The 19,853-nt window shown below is 40.2% G+C and overlaps 2 protein-coding genes and 1 long non-coding RNA gene across 4 annotated transcripts; 2 read left to right on the top strand and 1 right to left on the bottom strand.

Moving 5' to 3' along the window:
• The first annotated feature begins 213 nt into the window (after window positions 1-213).
• CCDC130 (coiled-coil domain containing 130) lies at window positions 214-10,855 on the top strand. Of its 2 annotated transcripts, none has more exons than XM_039368336.1 (11): window positions 214-508; window positions 879-943; window positions 1,906-1,942; window positions 2,412-2,465; window positions 4,109-4,191; window positions 4,389-4,444; window positions 6,898-6,958; window positions 7,526-7,668; window positions 7,745-7,917; window positions 8,910-9,048; window positions 10,215-10,855. In XM_039368336.1, exons 3-11 carry the CDS (start codon window positions 1,940-1,942, stop codon window positions 10,583-10,585), a joined length of 1,083 nt encoding a protein of 360 aa, XP_039224270.1. In that variant the 5' UTR covers window positions 214-508; window positions 879-943; window positions 1,906-1,939; the 3' UTR covers window positions 10,586-10,855. The 2 variants fall into 2 exon arrangements, with proteins under 2 accessions (XP_039224270.1, XP_039224271.1); XM_039368337.1 differs by lacking the exon at window positions 214-508 and adding an exon at window positions 524-576 and having other exon boundaries at window positions 10,215-10,585.
• On the bottom strand, window positions 9,837-13,715 carry LOC120319461. The gene is made up of 3 exons (XR_005559765.1): window positions 13,496-13,715; window positions 12,502-12,552; window positions 9,837-10,215 (listed from the first exon to the last, which is right to left on the bottom strand). It is a non-coding gene; the product is annotated as an uncharacterized LOC120319461 (long non-coding RNA).
• A 134-nt stretch (window positions 13,716-13,849) lies between these two features.
• Window positions 13,850-18,845, top strand: CUNH19orf53 (chromosome unknown C19orf53 homolog). The gene is made up of 3 exons (XM_039368338.1): window positions 13,850-14,011; window positions 15,463-15,518; window positions 16,481-18,845. Exons 1-3 carry the CDS (start codon window positions 13,921-13,923, stop codon window positions 16,619-16,621), a joined length of 288 nt encoding a protein of 95 aa, XP_039224272.1. The 5' UTR covers window positions 13,850-13,920; the 3' UTR covers window positions 16,622-18,845.
• Window positions 18,846-19,853: the final 1,008 nt, after the last annotated feature.

Here is a 19,853-nt window from a genome sequence, read left to right on the forward strand (position 1 = left end):
TATAGATATCTGTCTAATAAAAGTTCCTCAACCAGAGGAACGTTTCGGATTCGAAGACAGCAACGTTCCGAATTGCTCTATGGTACTTCCAAAAGGTACGCCTTCCCCAACTCCTCCTCCTCCCGGGTTATTTGACTACAATTCCCATAATCCCAGGCAGCCTCTTCGAACCCGTCGCCGCCTTGTTGCCCAAAGCTGGGGTCCTCAATCTTGGCACCTTTAAGATTTGTGGACTTTGCTGCCTGAGGAATGTTGGGAGTTGAAGTCCACAAATCTTAAAGTTGCCAAGGTTGAGGACCCCTGGCCCAAACGATTCAAAGAACTACCTCCCCTCAGACCAAGCGTCTGCCCGCTTGCCGGCAGAAACAACCTATTCTCGCGAGGAGAAGCCACACAGACACTGGATCCGGCGCCGGCAGCCATATCAGGAGTCAAGCTGTTCTGTCGCGATTTGATGATGCAATACGAAAGAGGTGGAGTCAAGAAGAGCAAACGAAGGGCCAGGGAGGTTAGTGGAGCAGTGCCCCCTTCACCCCCACCCAGCCGTTTCCCTTTAGGATTGCCTTCCTTATGCCGGTGAGGGCATATTCGGCTAGAAAGCAGACAAGTTCCTCTCCATTCTTGACCAGGCCTTAGCACCTCCCCTTCCATCGCCCCATTCTTTCGGGACGGACAGAATAAGGATCCTTCCCTGGACAGTCGGCACTTTATTGTTGGGCGTGTAGACCCCACATTTGGGGGCATTTCCTGCTCATTTCCTGGCCTTCTGATGACTGTTGAAGGGGGGGGAGTGCTTTGCTTGTGGGAAATGCTTCGTGGGCGTGTACTGTAGATAGGAGCTTTTCCCAAAGTGATGTCCCTCGTCCTTTGTATTACAGTACCCTGATTACCAACCAACTGGAGATGTTGGGAGTTCTATTCCAACCTTTCTGAAGTGCCTGAAGTAAGTGGTGATGAATATTCCATACGGCAGGATTCACAACAACACAATGTGTTTCAAAACATCAGTTAAAGGTGTAGGGGAGCTGCATTTGAGCCACCAGCCAAACTTGTTGATTGTGAAATTGTTTATAAACCCTTTCCTAATAAAATCCTAGTATTATCCTAATGTGTACATCTATAATGAGTGACCACATTTTGGAAATTGTGAAGGAATTGGAACAACCTTCACAACCTGGTGCTTACAAATTATGTTGGACATAATTTCTATTATTTGCTTGTGTAACAAAGGTCATGCATATGAAGTGGCCTTATAACACACTAGTCCTGTTGAAATGTATGCTAGAGTGTTATATGGGTATTGTAAACATATACACTGAAGTCATATGCTCAATTTTGATGTAGGATGACATATACAACCTAAGGCTTCATAAACGATGTAAGCTTTGAAAGGTAGTTCTGTTCAGGGTCATGGAGAATTGTTCTTGGAGGTTTGAGGGGTTTTTTTAACCTATGATTGCTTAATGGATAGTTTGGAAAGTTATATTAAGAAACAGTGTAATTTAAATATTGGAAGCCAACAACAGGGAAGGATAGTCAACTTAATTCCCAGCGTTTAGCATTTTAGAGGCATCTTGGTGAGATGGGTGGCAAACAAATTGAATAAATAAATAAAACCATGGCTGTAAATGAGATGAATTAATTCAGCTCCAGAATTAAGTTTTTGTGATACCTCTACCACATTTTTTTTAAAGCTTCATTGTTGCAGACTGTTGCTAAGCAATACTAAAGGATTTTTCACAATGCTCAGAGGCATGGTATTATGTATTCATTACATGTTCTATATTGGAATTGTGGCATCAAAAGCAAGTTGTTTGCTGAGACTAGCTGGCTATGGCTTACATGTTTTATTTTATTTTATTTTAAGGGAATCCTATAAATAACTTTCTCTTGTTTTTCTCCTAGACTATCACTCTTACCTGACTAAATCACTAGCACTATGGTAAGTCGATGCAGGATTTTGTATCAAATCCACAATTGCAATTTCTCTCCCATCATTCTTGAACCTAATGGGGATTGATTCAACTGCTTTTGCGACATAGTTACAGCTTACACCCAATAGCATTTATCCAATCCCACATAGAAATCTTATTTCACAATAAGGACCTCTGTGGAAATTTGACTTTCCTACAAATCCATTGGTAGCTCTCATGGTGCTCTGTGCTGCCAAATATGAGCTAATTTGCAAGAGTCCCTAGAAGTCTGTGGTCTATAAATGAAATGACTATATAAATGAAATAATGAGAAATACTTACTAAAGGGCTGCTTCCTACTTGATGGTAGTTTGGGGACTGAATCTGTGGTGATACCATTTATATAAGTTAACCTACCTCAGACTGGAGAATGTTTGTGCCCTTCAAATTGCTCAATTTGCTATCAAACAACATAGCTTTGCCTTTGGTTTCTTACAGGGGGAAAGGAAAGGAGTCAACAAGTATTACCCACCTGATTTTGATCCAGCCAAGGTAAGAGATCCATCTGGAATGTTAATATAGTTCAAGATTTGGGTGGGGAGAGCAGTTTGGGATATTGGGTCATAACCAAAAAATTAAACAAGTAGGGCTTACGAAGGATAACTTTCTATTGGATGATTTACTTACAAGTTAAAATACAAGGTCAGTATTTGAATGGTGTCACAACATCTCAATAAGATAAAATAGAATTAAATGTAAGGGTTAAACTTTCTGGACTCTGCTTTTATATATAATTGCATAATTGAAATATCCATGTAAACTGGAAAAGGAATTTCAGGCTTTTCAGGCTTTTTTTGGTTTTGTGTGTACGATGATTCAGAGGCTATTGTATTTCTCTTTGGAAGAACAACTACTATTTCTTATAGTTCCCTTGTTTGCTTTTACAGTCAACAAGGAAGTGGGAAGAATATGATGTCTTCTTGCCAGTGACAGCAGATCTGTTTCAGCTTCTGATCTGTCCCTTAAATAGCCAAAGTGCAAGTAATTAAAGAGGTTTTGATTTCAGGATAATTGGATATTCTCTATCTGATTTCTTTAATAGTCCCAAGCACCTCCCCTCTCATAGCGGTGCCTCTTTTCCTAAATTAATACTAATATGTGGGAATCTGGGGCAAACAAGCTATGGGGTATTACTTCAAATTCATGGCACCAATTCCAGTTCTAGATGATTTCTTTTAGTATTCTTCTGGTGTCAAACATTACTTTTCTGTAGAGTACTAGACTGAACTGGACAAGAAGACCCAAATGTATTGCAGAACAGTGCCGCAAAGTCCAGCCTTGCCAGTAGTTCAAAAAGGTGCCATAATCAATTTTATCGAAAGCAGCTGAGAAGTCCAAGGGAACAAGAAAGGCTGCATTCTCCCCATTAGGTTCCTAACACAGGTCATCCACCAAGAAGATTAAAGAACTTGCAGCAGCATTTTCTGACCAAATGTTTGGCTGAAATAGTTCAAGACTTCAGTAACCTTCAGAAGTATCTGGAATTGCAACACTAATCTCTTCTTGTTAATCAGAAAAAAACAATGATTTTTTTTTCACTTGTTTCAGATATGAACAAAGGCTGAAGGAAAATTTACAAATGTGTATTGTACAGATCTGTCAGAACCTTTGGCCAAATCTTTTGATTGGTCTTCAGTCTCTGCTAATATGTGTAGAGCCACATAGACCTTCTGGAGTTATCTCAAAAGCTCCTGCTAAGAAATTAGGAAGGGAACAGTATTTATTTGTTTAAAACATTTAGATACTTCTTTGCATAAAAAAATCTCTCAAAGCAATAGAAATACTGTATTTCCAAAGAGTTCTCTTAAATTTTGTAACCAAGCCATCAGTGTTATAGGAAGATAAAGTAGAAGTATCAGATTATGCAGATTTCCCAAATTGGCAGCCAGTTCAAGTATTTGAGTACAAACTAGAAAAAAAACCCACCTTTGGGAAATTTAGGAACAGTAATCTAGGTATGTGGTTGGTTTCCAGTTGGAAGTTAAGCAAAAAAAACCCACGTTTTTGGGGGGGTTTTTTGTTCTCATACCACGGCCAACAAACTGAGATTTGTTGTTACCAGATATAGGTGGAAAGATTCATGAATATAACATCTGTGTTCAAGAAACTTAACACTGACCTTATCTCTCTTGTAGCATGGCTCCCTTAACAAATATCGCAATAGCCATCCACTGCGGGAAAGAGCTCGTAAACTCTCCCAGGGCATCCTCATCATCAGGTAAGGTCACCTAACTAGATTTGTACTTAGAGCAGGAACTCTTGGGTTGCTGGAGTCAAGAAATGCTGACTACATCCTAGCCATAGCAAGGGAACATTGGAAGCTGTTCCCTTTCTATTCTGATAGGGCTTGTTCTCCCACTAAATAAAGTTTTGGCTGTTTCTGCAACATGCATAAACATGTCACTTCTTTCCCAGATTTGAGATGCCCTATAATATCTGGTGTGATGGCTGCCAGAATCACATTGGGATGGGTAAGTGTTGATATATCCCTCAAACAAACAGTCTAGCATATAGGTAGTAATTGGGAGTTACATGCAGGAGAAAAAACTATTGACCGTGTGACCACCATTTAGTTAATGTAAAGTGACACACACACACACACACACACACCACTGTTTGATTAGTTTTCCAACAAATATTTGAAATTCCCTTATAGATTTTTGATACTTTATCCAGTGTCATGTACCACCAATCTGTAATTTTATAAACATTTTCTTAAGATTATAATTCACTGTAAATTTCAACCCTTTCTTCCACATACTCTTCCATTAGCCATCTTTATTTGAATTTTTTTTACTTCTTTTATCATGCAGTCTTTAACTTGTTTGTCTTCTGTTTCCATTTTCAGTAAGTGTTTATATATCCTAGTAATAATATCATTTGTACGGAGCTCTACATCAAATTCAGTTTTACCCTTTTCAAATTCATAATTCTTTTTATCCAACTTAAATCTTTCAGTCAGCTGAGTGTAAGGAAACCAATAGTATGTGAAATGTTTCCAGCTCCCAAGTTTTCTCATTTTTAAGTTAAACTCTCCTTTATAAAAAAAATCAATGTTAGCATAAGTTAACCATTTTTGTTTAATTTCCCCTCTAAAGGCTTCTATAAAGAGATTTTATGACAGTTTTGCCTCATATCTATTCCAAATTCTCAATGTGGATGTTGAATAAAATGACTTTTAAAATCTACATTAACCTTAACTTTGCCGTACCACAAAGCTTTGTCATCCAAATATTAAATCATACCCTTCCAATTCCAATAACCTTTTACTTCTTAAAGTCACCTACTCTTTCATCCAAACTAAACAACAAGCTTACATATAATTTCAGATATGATAATCCTAGGCTCCCTCTTTCTTTAGCATCCTGCAGGAATTTATATTTAATTCTTGGTTTCTTGCCTTGCCAAATAAATTTGGAAATACCTTTTTTCTCCATTGCTTAAATGGTACAATCAGTTATCAATATAGATACCATCTGAAATAAAAAGAAAAATATTCTAGGTAAAACTTTCAGTTTAACAGAAAAACTTTCCAACAATGACAATTGTAATTTTCCCATCTCAGCATATCTCTTTAATTTTGTTCCGAATCTTAACATAATTACTTTAAAACAACATACAATTCATATTAGTGAAACTAACCCCCAAATATTTAACTTTTTTCTCAATTTTAAAACCAGATTTTTTTCATCAAAACATCTTGATCGTGTAGTGTCATATTTTTAACAAATATCTTTGTTTTCTGGTTATTAATCTTAAAACCTGCTACCACACCAAAATCTTTCCATTTTTCCATCAAAGATTTGATCCCTTTCATAGGGGCCTGTAAAATCAAAACCAAATTATCAGTAAAAGCTCTCAATTTTAAAAACTCGTTTTTTTAATTTTTAGGCCTATTAATCCCTCATCTTGTCTAATGTCTCTATTCAAAACTTGAAAAACCAAAGTAAACAACAAAAGGCACAGATCTTATCTTGTCCCTTTCTGAATATCACATGGTTTAGTCAAATCACCATTAACTATAATTCAGGCTTTTGGGGGATGTACTGTACATATCGATTTAATTCCATGAAGAACATTCTTACCATAGTCTAATTCTTCCAGGACTTTAAACAAGAAGGACCAATTTGAATTGTCAAAAGCATCTAAAAAAATTAATGCTGTTTGTTTTTCATCATTCTGTTATATATATTCTGTTACATCCAACACAGTTCCCACATTATCTTTTTACTGCCTTTTAGGCAAAATCCACATTGATCTTCTTGGATAAACTTTCCTAAAAACCTTTTAGCCCATTTACCAAAACTGATGAAAATACTTTATACTCACTAAAGCCTCTCTTTTTATCAGCATTTCAGCTGATAGATTTGATTGATATTATTCAAATAAATGCATATCCCTTTTCAATTATTACTTCGAAAAGAAATTGAAAAAAAACCCCCAAGTTCGGCTATTAACGTAGAGTGAATTGGGTAACATTCCAGCTTATGTAATAAGAAAGCAGTAATAATCATGACACTAAATGTAAAATGTTAGAACAGGAAGAATAGAATTCAAGGGTTTGGAGATCTGAACTCAGTTCTCAGTTGGTGGACTTAGCTTCCCTGAAACTTGTTCTGGCCAAACTTGCTCTTCCTATATCCTCTGGACCACATGGAATGAGGCCTGCTAGCTCAGGATCTTGGGGGTTATAGTCTGACCTATCAGCATGTTTCCAAATTTAAGGAAACTGGACTTGTTCTTAGGTGTAAGATAGAGGTCCTAAAGGCCTGCTATGATGGAATGTTTTAAAGAGTAGATATGGTGGTTTAAAACACATCCAATGATGATTTGTGAGTAACTGCAGGTTTCTAAGATGAGTTTGTGGCATTGTACAATATCTTGTACAAAGGTGAAATGTCCTTTCTTCACCTTCTTTCTGCAGGTGTTCGCTATAATGCGGAGAAGAAGAAGGTCGGTAATTATTACACCACTCCTATTTTCAGGTGGGTGCTTGAAGACAGAAGAGACTATTGTCTTTGGTCAGTTCATGGATAGTGCCCTAATGGGCAGTAGGAAAGGATCAGTCCAGCAGATGGAAAAGACTGCTGATCAGGCTATATTATTCTCTTCTGGGATTTCTCACTTAACTTTCCCAATGATAATCCAAGAAAGGGCAAATTCTTATCACTTAGCCAATTTATGCCACTCTGCATGATTTGCTTTGTGATACATAAATCCACATCTATTAAACATACAAGAAGCGCAAAGCTGCATCCCAGTTTACTCAGTCTCCATCTAGTAACTAAAATGTCACATGGTACTGCTGGAGTGTACTTTTAGGCCATTCCTAAACCCACAATTTCTTAAAAAGTTGAATTATGGCTGCTGAATTCTTTTAGCTCGAGTGGTCAGTAATCCAGAACAAAGACAGATCTTCTTGGGTCATTGGGCTTGCATGAGAAAAGAAAGATATTTGGCGTGAAGGCAGGAGGGTGGCTTTTGGGGTTTCTGGCGTACATAGATCTGATGTCCTTCTACCCTTCCTTGCTGCACTGCATTTGGCTTTATAGGTTCCGTATGAAGTGCCACCTTTGCCCCAACTACATTGAGATGCAGACCGATCCTGCCAGTTGTGACTATGTCATTGTCAGTGGTGCCCGGCGCAAGGAAGAGCGCTGGGATGCTGAAGCTAGTGAACAAGTAGTGGCCACAGGTAAGTTTTGGGACCAGTAGCATCCTTGAGCATTCCTTCAGCTGGGCCTGGCTTGATGTGTGTGTCTGATTCTTAGCCCACGAGGAGAAGCAGAAGCTGGAGACAGATGCTATGTATCGATTGGAGCACGGCACACAGGATCAGAGCAAGCTTCAGCGAGCTCTCCCTACCCTCCAGAATATTCAGGAGGCTCAAAGTGCCTGGAAGGATGATTTCGCGATCAACAGCCTTCTTCGTCGGAAATTCAGGGTAAATGATGGGAAGATGCAATAGGCAGGGGTGTCAAACTGCCAGCCCGCGGGCCGGACGCATCATCCAGAAGCCGCGCCCACCCCATTGCCGGCAATGGCAAAACCGGCCCGATATGTTGCGTGACATCACATGACGTCGTGAGTTTGACATGTCTGCAATAGAGGAAGGGAGAAGGATTACTTTGAATATTCCTAGAATGATGTTTCTAAAGTTCAGCAAATGAGAACAGAATAAAAGAACTGCAATTGCATTTCAAGTTATAATACATTTTTCTTTTAAAAAATATGATAAACTTTTTGTCGTTGTCATTTCCCATTATGATTGTATATCTCATTTTTTAAAAAAAGAATTGTTTCTGTATACATATTTGCTCTCCTCCCATTCTTCCATTTTACAGTGAGGGACAAAATATTTTTGAAATGTGTTTTTCTGGATTTTGTTGTTATTCTGTCTCTCACTGTTAAAATAAACCTACCATTAAAATTATAGACTGATCAAATGTACGTGGGCAAACGTACAAAATCAGCAGGGGATCAAATAATTTTTTCCCTCACTGTGTCTATCCTGTTTCTTTAAAGAAAACTCCACATTTTTATTTTCTATTTTTTTTCTTCATTTGTAATACAAGTATTTTCAAATTCAGGATAGCGGGATTTTATGCTATACTATTCTATTACATAAGCCGTTTATATAACAACCAACTTTTATATAGGAAGTCATAATGTAATAACTACAGATAACCAAGCAAAAGCCTGAAAAGGGAAATCTTAGATTAAAACTCTGGACTTGTTCTTATTTTATGTTTCTTAAGTTTCTTCGGGATAGCTAGTATTTAAAAAGGTGTCACTTTTTCTCCTGTATTTTTCAAACGTATTTTCAAACGTATTTTCTCTTTGTCCGATGCTTTATTTTTCCTTGCTCCAGCTTCATGGCCATGCTGGGTGTGCCTCGTGTGTCATGCTGCTTCTTTCTCCTTTCCCTTCTCATAGGAAGAGAAGAAAGTTCTGCAAGAAGAAGAGAAAAAAGACCTTGCTTTACAGGCAAGAGCAAACCTAAGCATCCCACTTGTGCAGGAAGCTGAAGAAGATCGGCATCTGGCAGCGCTCCTCAAGTACCAGAGCCTTGACTGTACGTAAAGGGGTCTTTGCAGGGGGAAGGGTGTGGGGCTCAAGGATGGGACTTCCTCATACAAGAATGCATCCTTGATAAAAGTGTCACATTTTGTTGGCTGCACTATAGATGGAGTTGTTTTTAAGAGGTGGGTTTGGATTGCGGCTCCCACTTCCCAAACAGTGCTTCTTAATCTCCTTTATTATATAAGGGTAAAATAAATACTAATTTTAACAAGATATACCAGTGATGGCGAACCTTTTAGAGACTGAGTGCCCAAACTGCAACCCAAAACCCACTTATTTATCGCCGGGTGCCAGTTGGGCATGGTCACCTTGATGTTGCTCATGGGGAGGTACGCCTGTGGGGGCTGGGAAGGGTTGGGGGAGATCCAGGGGGTCTCTGGCAGGTGGGGTGGTGGGCAGGAGGCTTGTCCTGCAGGATAAGGCGAGGCAGGGCGGGGGTGCCATTGTCGCAGGGCAAGGCGAGGCAGGGGCAGGGGCGGCTGCTGCCTAACACTGTTGGCCCTCGCACACAGAGGCCAACGAGCGCATGGGGGCCGGTAGTGTCCGTCAGCAGCCACAGCCTGCCAGCCCCTCGACTGGCGCACTCTGGGGCTCCGCAGCCCACCGCCATCAGTTCAGAGAAGCTGCCTCTGAGCTGGATGGCCAGCCAATAGCTGAGGAGGCGATGCAGTGTGTCATGCCCGGGAAAAGAAGAGCATGTGAGGGCAGGAGGGATGGGACCAGGGGGAGGGAAACCAGCTGTGCTGGGATGCATCTGGCCACGTGGGACCTCGGCGAGTTAGTGGGCAGCTGGTTGAAGAGGGACGGTTGCCATCTTGGGGGCATGGCGCGCATGCCCACAGAGAGGGCTCTGAGTGCCGCCTCTGGCATGTGTGCCATAGGTTCGCCACCACTGAGATATACTATATATTTTGGTAGTAAATTGATTCCACACCTTTGCTGCCATGAATGTACATTTTTTAGTAATTGCTGAATTTCTGTCATCTTCCTGCATGCAGTGATTATTTTTAGGACTTTTCCTATAGAGGTGGAAAACTGGTCACCCTATAGCCCAAATACAGAAATATGTTACTAATAGAGTGAGCTGAGTTTCATAACTAGAACTCTAGTTAGTCCTATTTTTTGTCATTGTAGCATGCTTGCTTCTTCCTTTTTCAGCCTATGAAGACAAACAGAAACAAAAACGCAATGAGATTGTGGATCGCCCATGGTTCTCAAGTCCCAAAACCAATGACACCCTGAAAAAGTTGGCATTTGTTGGGAAATCTCCATCTAACAAGTCCCTGGGTGTTGTGTGTCGGAAATCCAAGGATACCAAGCAAGTTTCCAGTGAAGGGGAGAGCAACATCTCTGATGCCCCAGCACAAGTCAACAGGCGGGACAGTGGAGCAAGTGAAATGCTCCTTGACTCTTCCACTAGGCCTTCAGGAGACTCCCAAAAGGCTGAGGGAAGCCCTCCCTCTAGTTTTGCTGCTTCTCTGGTTGCAGATTATTCAGACTCTGCATCTGGTTCAGAAGCTGAACTTTGAACTGAGTTTATGGGTAGAGAGAAAATATGGCCGGAAATGGTGTGCAAATCAGTGTCTTTTTTTCCCTCCAAACAAACAAAAGTACTCTTTGCAGATGGTACATGAAGCAGTTGGAATACGTGAATAGAAATGTCTATGCGTCTGTGAAAAAGAGAGAGAAGAGTGCACAAATTTTGCTGTCTTTTCTTATATCATCTGCACTTGTTCCCCAATTAAACATAAGCCCACTGTTTTGTCCCAAGTATCATAAAATAAACTGCTATCTCCTTAGCCTTTCTTTTTTAGTTATGCCCAGAATAGAGCAGTTATATGCTATTAATTATAGGAGCTGTGTGTGCCAGGAAGGGGGAAAGAAAGATAAAATGAAGGATCGTCTAGCTCACAGGTCTGCAACCTGCGGCTCCGGAGCCGCATGCGGCTCTTTGAGCCTTCCCCTGCGGCTCCCAGCCTCCTCTGCCTTTGCAGAGAGAGACAGAGACAGAGAGAGGAATTGTGCTTCCCTGCTTCTCTCTCTCTCTCTCTCTGTGTGTGTGTGTGTGTGTGTGTTTGTGTTTTTTTTGTGTGTGTGTGTATGTAAAAGAGAGTGGACTCACAGTGTTTTCCGAGGAGCTGAAAAGCTTACTGGGCGGAGCTCCTCCCTTTGCTGCGTCTCTGCAGGAAGCAGGAAGGGCAGGAGAGAGCTAGCTAGCCCAGCTAGGCTGACTCAGGAATTCTGGGAGTTGAAGTCCGTGAGTCATAAAAGAGACGAGGTTGTCTATCCCCTTATCTTGTTGGACAACAGCTTGAAGCTTGTCAGGTGAGCAGCAGATAGGAGAGGGGGGGAGAAAGAGAGAGAGAGGGAGAGAGAGAGAGAGAGAGGAAAGAGAGAGAGCGGGGGAAGAGGAGTGGCAGGCAGACCAAGGGCAGAGAGAGGGAGGGAGGGAGAGAGACAGAGAGACCCTTTTGACATCTAAAATGAAGATAACATTGCATATATCCTTTTTTTACCTGTGTGTGTATGTGTGTGTGTGTATATATATATATATACATACATACATATACATATATACAAACACACACACACAAACACACACACACAAACACACACACACCTATAATAAAGGTAAAAAATATATGCAGTGTTATCTTCATTTTAGATATCAAAATGGTTTTGCGGCTCCCAGTGTTTTGTTTTTGGTGGGAAACGGGTCCAAGTGGCTCTTTAAGTGTTTTGGGTTGCCTACCCCTGGTCTAGCTTAGTGTTTCTTGAACTTCTTTGCTCCCAGCTTTTGTTCGGGTTATATTGATATTTACCATATTAAAAATTTCACATAATTGTTTAATTGAATCACCTGAATCAGAATAGAGCTGGAAGGGACCTAATTGGGTTCACAAAGCAAGCTTATTTGGTTTTAGCATAATCATATTTGTAAAGAACAGCCTTCTGCAGCTGAGTTGTACTAGTAACTTAATGAACATGTGTTTTTTCTAGCAGGAATATGGAAGTGTTCCCCTTCTGGTGTGTCTGAGATATGTCAGAGAATTCCCATTCATGTACTAATCAAGCTAGACCCTGTTTAGCTGTTCAGCCTAGCAAACCAACCAGGTGTTGACTTCAGTTGAGATATTGTTTATGAACCATAGTTAAAAACTTCTCGTATAGTACAGATACCACCTCACTGATCCAGATTGACTGCTATTTGGAAACAAGTAAAAAACATTCTGAAGTTATAGCAGCTTTCTAAGAATAAATAGTTATTTGATTTACATTTTTATCATAAAATATTTTTATTATAAAAACTATTCATATTTTTCAATCAAATCCAAAGAAAGCAGCCTGCTAAACTCTAAGCAAATAGAAAAAAAACACTTGTGGATCTATAAGGGCCAGCCTCCCCCAAGTTTTTTGAAGAAATTGATTGTAAATAAGCACTTACAGTTCACCTAAGGACGTTTTCAATTCGGTCAGGGATTACAGCAATTTTGATCTGAAAGAGATAGTAGGAGAGCCTGTTAGTAAGTTTCATCTGATGAAATGAACTGCAATTCAGGAAAATGTGTTAAGTCAGAAAAGGCCTGCCAGACTCCTGATCTGAAAGAACAATTCTGATGTTCCTATTCAAGCTTCATAAGAGCCAAATACAGTACTGAACATAACTAAGACTGCAATTCTGACAAGGATGGTTTAATGGTCAGTCAGATAAGGTATTGCCTAAGTCTGATAACTGGATCTTGGCAGATGCTCTGTGACAGAACAAAGAAAAACTATGTCAAACAATTCTCTATCACATGCCTGTTATGGGCATAGGAATCATTAATCAGGATTATCACACTAACATCTTCAATTGATCTTAAGCTGAGCAAAGAAGCCTCGTTCACTGGAAAACATACTTAAAATTATAGGAGATACCAATAGCATTTTTTTTTAATGGAACTGCTGGTGCATCCTCTGTCCAATCAGTCTGAATTCTCATAAAGTCAAGAGGTGGGGGAAGTGTTTGACCTTTTCATTAAACTTTGAACGTTGGAAGTGTTACACCTGCATTCTTAGTAGCATTTTGCTTTAATTATAAACCACTTGATTATTTTACATAAATGATATAAATCTGATTTTGTCTGCTTGCCTTGAGGGATTTTTTTTTTCTTCTTGATCAGCAAACAGTTCTGCACTGCTGCAAGAGCTATCTCTAAGAGGATGAGAGAACTGAGGCACTTGCTGTTGCTGGATGAGAATAAGTTAGTACAGACATGGAATTAATCACGTCAGACCAGAAAATAAGAACTTTCACAAATAGCAATGCTAATTCGTGTTGACACTATTATTTCATCCTTGCCAAAGGGCGTAAATCCAATGGTGCTGTGACAAAGCTTTCCAGCTAGAAAACAAAGAGGCTGCCCAGAAATGAAACTCAATTCATGTAAAAAACAAACCTGCCGATTCTCCGGGCGAACTGACAAGGCCAAGGAAATTAAAATAACAAGTGTTGTAACGTGGTTATTTAGCTACGAGGTATAACGCAACACTTTTGGGAAAAGAAGCAAATCACGTCTCCCACAATCGAACTGTTGTCTTCCTATATATAACCCCTGTGGGTTAGCCACGAACAAATGGTTGATAATTGTGGCCCATTAATGGCTGCTTTTGTTGCCGTCGGCATCGATCCCTTCCAAGTCTTCAGTTAAAAAGCGAATGCTTTTGCATGCATCAATGCAAGCAGCGTCGCTTTAGCTCCCAACTTCGTGGCTGCGCCTAAACTGCTAAGCTCTTTGACGGCGGCGGCGCTTTCTATCCCAGCAGCGCCTGGGCAGTTCCGGCTGGGAGCGGCGGACGAGTCGGGCCGAAAGCTCCGGGATCGATGGCTCAGGGCAAGCAGAAATTCAAGGCGCGCAAGACGGCCGCTGCGGGGAAGAAGGCGCCGGCCGCTACCCGTGGACCTCGCAAGGGAGGTATAGCTGGGAAAAGGCGCCGGGGGCTGAACTAGTAGCGCTAGCCTGGCTTCGTCCACAAAGAGGAAGCAGGCTGAGAGTCACCCATCTTTCTTTTGGTTCGTAGGAAGAGCGGGTTTCTTATAAGCTCTGGTTAAGCAAAATCTAGGTAGGATAAGGGTGGCGTGGATAAGTAGGATAAGTGGTGGTAATAAACTTGTGTTAGCAGTGTTACCATCACGGTCCTAATCGGTTGACGAATAGCGGTCAGTTACAACCCTAGTCATCATTGGGGTCGTCTCAGTATTTAGGGAGTGCCTGAAAGCTCGTTGCAGCTATAAGCTATCTATGCTGATCTTCAGAAAGTCTCTTTACTTCCCTGAAGCTTCCGTTTAAGAAGTGCTTCTTGGGAGTGAAACTTGTGACAAAAACAAGACAGTGTTTCTCAAAATTGGGCAACTTTAAGAGGTGTGGACTTCCAACTCCCAGAATGCCTGGCTGGGGAATTCTGGAACTTGCTCCATGCTTCTTAAAGTTGCCCAGTTTGAGAAAGACTGTTTTAGTGCATCAAAGATGATGCATCTTGTTGAGGCAGGTTGTGGATGATCCACATACCCCACAGGCTTCATATTCTTAGGTAGGACTGGGTTCAAATCCCTGCAGTTATGAAGCTTCCTGAATGTCTTTGGTCCACTTGCTGTCTCTGAGCCTCATCTACCTTAGAAGTTGCTCTAAAACAGTGCTTGAAGCTGTTTAAGGGTAACACAAAAAACAAAGTGTTACAGAGCTGAAGCAGAGAAGTAGCCTGCTTACAACACTAGCAGTTACTTTATTTTTGAAACCAGCCTTGAGGGTTCCTTGGTGCTCTTGGAGCTTGGTTTCATTACCCAAACTAGGTAACATTATCAGTGGTAATCTAACATCACTAGCACTGATAATGCTACCTAGTTTGGATAATAAAATGTCTGCAAGAAAATAGCCAAGCCCAGAGAGCACCGAGGACCCCTTATTTCAACTCTGAGCTACAAATGTCCTTTATTGACACCAACTTTGTTTAGTACAAGTTTGCGTGATCCTTAGGGCTATTATGGAAGATTTCTAAACACAACCTTTGCAAACACACTTCCAATTATTCATTTGGTTTTTTAAAAATACTTTGAACAGCAACAGTAGTTGAGTAGCACGCAGTGTGCTAAGAACTTTTTCAGAGTGGCAGTAAGAATATGTGTTGGACAGATTGTACTCTAAACAACAGCCACTCCCCCAATCTGGTGCTTTCCAGATGTGGTTGGATTCCTTCACAGACTGCTAACATGCAGGCTGCAAAATATGGGAAATAAGTCTTCCATACCTGGAAGGCACCCTATTGGGGAAATCTAACAAATGTAATAGAAATTAATCTAGTGTAGTTTTTTCATGAGAGATTGATGCAAGAACAAAATATATATTTAATTATATGGTTCCTCTCACAGGTCGTGTAATTGCACCCAAGAAAACCCGTGTGATCCAGCAACAGAAAGTGAAAAAGGTATGCTATCTCTCATTCTCAGCCCATTGCCCACCAATAATTGCTTTCGATGGCACAGTTTGTTTTTACAGTTTTTTACAGTTTGTTTTTTAGTCTATGGATGTGGCATAATTCATAATTGTATCCTTTTCTGAACTTGAATAGTTTAGCCATTTATCTATGGTCTGATAATTACTGCGCAAGTGTAGCCCTGGAAGAGGGTTCAAAACATGTACATACAAAATTTGGCTGCAGAATTTTTAATTAGACAACTGACTATGAAGATGTTTTGTCTAAATTATAGAACTTCATTAACTGTCTTTTTGTTTGTCAGTACAATTAAAAATGATGACGTAGATTTTAAAACCCTATATGGCTACTGAAAAGGAGTATCTATTCCCATAGTAACTTGCATAGATGTTAAAAATATATGCTGGTGCTCCTGATAGGTGCAGTCTAGCCTCTTAATATATAGGTACCGGAAGCCAAATGGCATCTTTTGTCTGGCCTTCACAAGATATTGCTATTGTGTAATATTCAAGATCAACTGTATGAAGAACTCTTTCACTTTGCCTAATGGCAGAGCTGGATTTGATGATGTTTGAAGGGTTAGTCCACTCAAGTACATCATCTACAAACCTTCCTTCCCAGGGAATATAACCTGGTGCTTTCCTTGTCTGAAATTTTTGATGTTAAGAAATCCTTTTTGAAAAATCCTTGGAAATATATATATTTTTGGATTCAGGTTGCTGTTTTCCTTTTTTTTTTTTTAATGTTACTCTGTGTTGACTGAATGTGTATTTTATGAAGGACAACCAAATAACACAAAAGATCCTGTTTTTAGGGAGTTGAAAAGTACCTTTGTTCATAAATCTAGCAAGACATTTGAATATTTACAGGATTAAGCAATTATTGCTTAATTGTCATGAGTTGTCTAACTATCATTCTATAAACTGAGCCTTTTTCTCTTCCTCTCTCTGTAGAATCTGGAGGTTACCATTCGTAAGAAGATTGAGCATGAGGTGGTAATGAAGGCCAGTGCTAAGTTACCCAAGAAACTTAGTTTGTTAAAGGCTCCCAAAATGAAAACAAAGAAAGATCCAGGTCACTCTAGCAAGTCATAACAATGTTTCATGGACTGAAATTGGGGATCATGGCCTGCAATACATTTCAGTTTGACTGTGTCCATGTTATCTGTGATTTTTGTGGGGTGATCATCTAGTGTGCTACGTGTTTCAGTTGGCAGAGACAAAGAGTTTTCTTCTGCATAAGAATCCACCTGGCTAGTTCCTTGTCTGATACTGGATTGTGGGCTAATACAAAAGGTATTAGATTACTTTCAAACTTGACTTACTCTAGTTTCAAGTTTTCTTCGTTTGTTTTTGGGTTTATGATTTCAGTGAAAGTTATTTTTTCTTTCTAGTATAACCTGGGCCAGATTTGCAACTGGCTTAATTGTGTTAGACCAGAAAGGAATATCTGGTATGAATATTCAGTGGGGGGAACATAATAACTCCTAAGCTCTTTCCTGATGATTATCTGCTGAAAGTCTGCTTTAGTCTAGGGCTAGGGCAGCATGTTTCTAATTGGCCCCGGGTAGTGTGGCACTAAGAAGAATGAGTTCACCCCAAAGAAGAGCCACTAGATTACATTTCCCTGCTGGAAAAAAAACCTCAGGTCTATCCATATGATCTAAATTCTGCAAAATGGAGGTTTAGGTTTATTCAGGTTGTCTTACAGGTATTTAAAATTGACACATGGGCTCTTATGGAACCACAAAATTTAATGTGTTTACATCAGACATGGATTCACATTTCTCTGCTCAGTTTTGAACATGGGGCAGAAATGGCAATCTTGAGCTTATTCTCAATTGTGGGAACGTGATTCCTTCTGGAAAGTAGCTTGGCTTATTGTCAGCTCTCTTCTCTCTGCTTTCACCTGTTGCCTTCTGATCACTATAATATAGTCGTGATGCTTTTCTGCTTGCTGATTCTTGTCCTAATTATCTCATCCCTCATCTGCTTATTGTAGTTGAACCCTCCTGCCCCCACAAATTGCATAGATAGCTATAATAAACCACAATGAGGCCAAAATGATGACATGTGTGCACTGGCATCATCCTGCAGTTGCCCACATTTTGTTCTTGTGTCACATTGTTTGAGGCAAGTAACAAATTGTGATTTTGATATGATGATGTCATTAGACACTTGTCATACTTTGTCCCCTGCCTGCAGTTATGCAAATTAGTTCAAGAGTGCAAGCTGTGAATCTTTCAATGTATTTTACCACACTTTAAAGAACACTAGACAATAATTTGGAATTATGGCATTTTTTTCTAATCAGCAATCCACCCCCCTCCTTTTTAAAGAAATTTAATTGCTGCAAATGTTTGCTTATTACTAAACTTTGCCTTTGTACTGCATTAAAAAATAATATAGGAAGTACATTCTTAATTAGGTAAATATATTTAAGCTGTTCTGTCAGTTATTCTGTTCTTTGATTACATGCTTACCAAATTAAAAGATTACTGAAAGAATGTATAAATCTCCTAAAGTGAATACAATAGAATATTTTTATTATGGTCACTGACCAAAATAAAAACACTTTATGCAACAAAAACACATTAACAATAAAGTAAAAACAGAATACGATAAAATATTAAAATTGGTGGTAGGATATAAAGTCTGCCTAATATTTTAGGTAGTATAACAAAATTTAGCTACATTCAACTCTAAAAGATCAAAAATTCCCAGGTGTTTAAAGTGATGTATAAATCTGCAATATTCTGCTTGTGCACTTTCTGGATATTAGCCATTGCAGGCAATAGGTTGCTGGATCAAAAAAAGGTTTTTCTGTTTACTGAGCGTTTAGGACATGAGCAAAACAGAAATACTTTAAAGCCCTACTGAAGAGCAATGCTTCAGGCCATAGGGCTGTGTTTGCACTGTGCTTGAAGGCAAAATTATTCCAGCAAACCCCTCCCCCCCATCTTCCTTTAGATTGAAGTTCAGAGTGGAGGTAAAAAGTAGGAGAATTTATCAATATGTCTCAGTCCTTTGGAACTGCTACTTGATATCATAGCAGCATCCCCATTCTAGTTTGGCGCTTGTCTCCTGCAGAGTTTCCCCGTTTTGTTTTTTTTAATAAAAGTTGGTGAAGCAATAGGGGATATTTGTTGAGCACAGGATTTTGGAAAAGGGGAGAGGGATATAGAAAACCTAGAAGTGGCATGGGGGAATGGAATGGCATGATTATACCTCTTCACAGAAGCACTAAGCAATTTTATTTGCCGACTCCCGTTTGCACACTATAAGCAATCCTGCAAGTTTTGCTAAAAAAAAAAAAAAATTAAAAAATCCAGCTGTCAGAATCCAATTATATTTCATCTTTAAATTATCAAATATAGAAACTCCCAATTCTGCCTTCTCTGGATTCTGCCATAAGAGGGAGAGAAGGGGGAGAACAAAGGGGCTTTATGGCCCTCACTTCCTTCTTTACACTTCAAAGAGCTGAATGCTGAATGTGTGTTTATTGTAACCTCGAAGCGTTAACATACCAAAGGAGGGAAGTTGCCTTTCATGTAGTTATCTGAAGTCTCCATCCAGACGGAAGAAAGAAGAAAGGGAGTGGAATTGTGATACTTGAAACTATCACTGGAAGGGGGGTTGATTGGGTGGGACTACTGGGGAACCCCTTAAAACCTTGAATGGGAGAGCTTGGACCCCAAGTCCTGTCTAGCATGCCTGCAACCATTTTCTCTTAATAAAGGATTCCTGTTGGAAGAATTATTCCAAGAGTTCTGTCTTCTTAAGATGCAAAGTGGGGTGGGTCCTTACATTAGACAGGACTTGCAAAATTAATCCACCTGGAAGGGAGACCCTTGCCGGGGGATTTTGCAAAAATTTACCATGTCAGACAATGGAGCAAGAGAGGGGAAAAACTCCCTGGAAAGAGAGCCACTGACCCAGCTGGAACCTTGCCATATGTTGGGATCCGAGAGGCCAGATTCCTCAGGAGAAGAAGTGGTGGAGACACAGGACCACAAGCCTCGCTGGTCGACGGGCGTTGGAAAGAAAAGTGAGTGGGGAAAGGAATCAAGAAAGGTGACCCTGAGACGGGGGACCAAGCAACCAGAATGGAAGCAGGAGATGGAGAAATCCCTGCACGCAAGTGAAGAGGGAGGAAGCTGGGCACCGTACTCAGACTGGATCCTAGAGAAAGCTATTGACCTGATGAAGAGAACTCTCAGCTCCCTAGGAGAGGAGAATACTGAGCCCTACGGCCGCCCCAGTTCCTGGAGCCGCAAAGGGAGAGACACCGAGGGGGACATGGAACCTGCAACCCCAGGGACATCTA

This window comes from Crotalus tigris, unplaced genomic scaffold (assembly GCF_016545835.1).
Source record: "Crotalus tigris isolate CLP2741 ecotype Arizona unplaced genomic scaffold, ASM1654583v1 scf7180000020745.601501, whole genome shotgun sequence".
In the NCBI taxonomy this organism is placed as follows: Eukaryota; Metazoa; Chordata; class Lepidosauria; order Squamata; family Viperidae; genus Crotalus; species Crotalus tigris.

Excerpts from the sequence above, each read along its gene's own strand:
- CCDC130 (XM_039368336.1), top strand. Across the intron at positions 4,192-4,388 it reads CAGGGCATCCTCATCATCAG|ATTTGAGATGCCCTATAATA; the intron begins GTAAGGTCACCT and ends CTTCTTTCCCAG. Across the intron at positions 4,445-6,897 it reads CCAGAATCACATTGGGATGG|GTGTTCGCTATAATGCGGAG; the intron begins GTAAGTGTTGAT and ends TTCTTTCTGCAG.
- CUNH19orf53 (XM_039368338.1), top strand. The coding sequence starts at position 13,921 with ATGGCTCAGGGCAAGCAGAAATTCAAGGCGCGCAAGACGGCCGCTGCG. Across the intron at positions 14,012-15,462 it reads CCGTGGACCTCGCAAGGGAG|GTCGTGTAATTGCACCCAAG; the intron begins GTATAGCTGGGA and ends TTCCTCTCACAG. Across the intron at positions 15,519-16,480 it reads AGCAACAGAAAGTGAAAAAG|AATCTGGAGGTTACCATTCG; the intron begins GTATGCTATCTC and ends CTCTCTCTGTAG.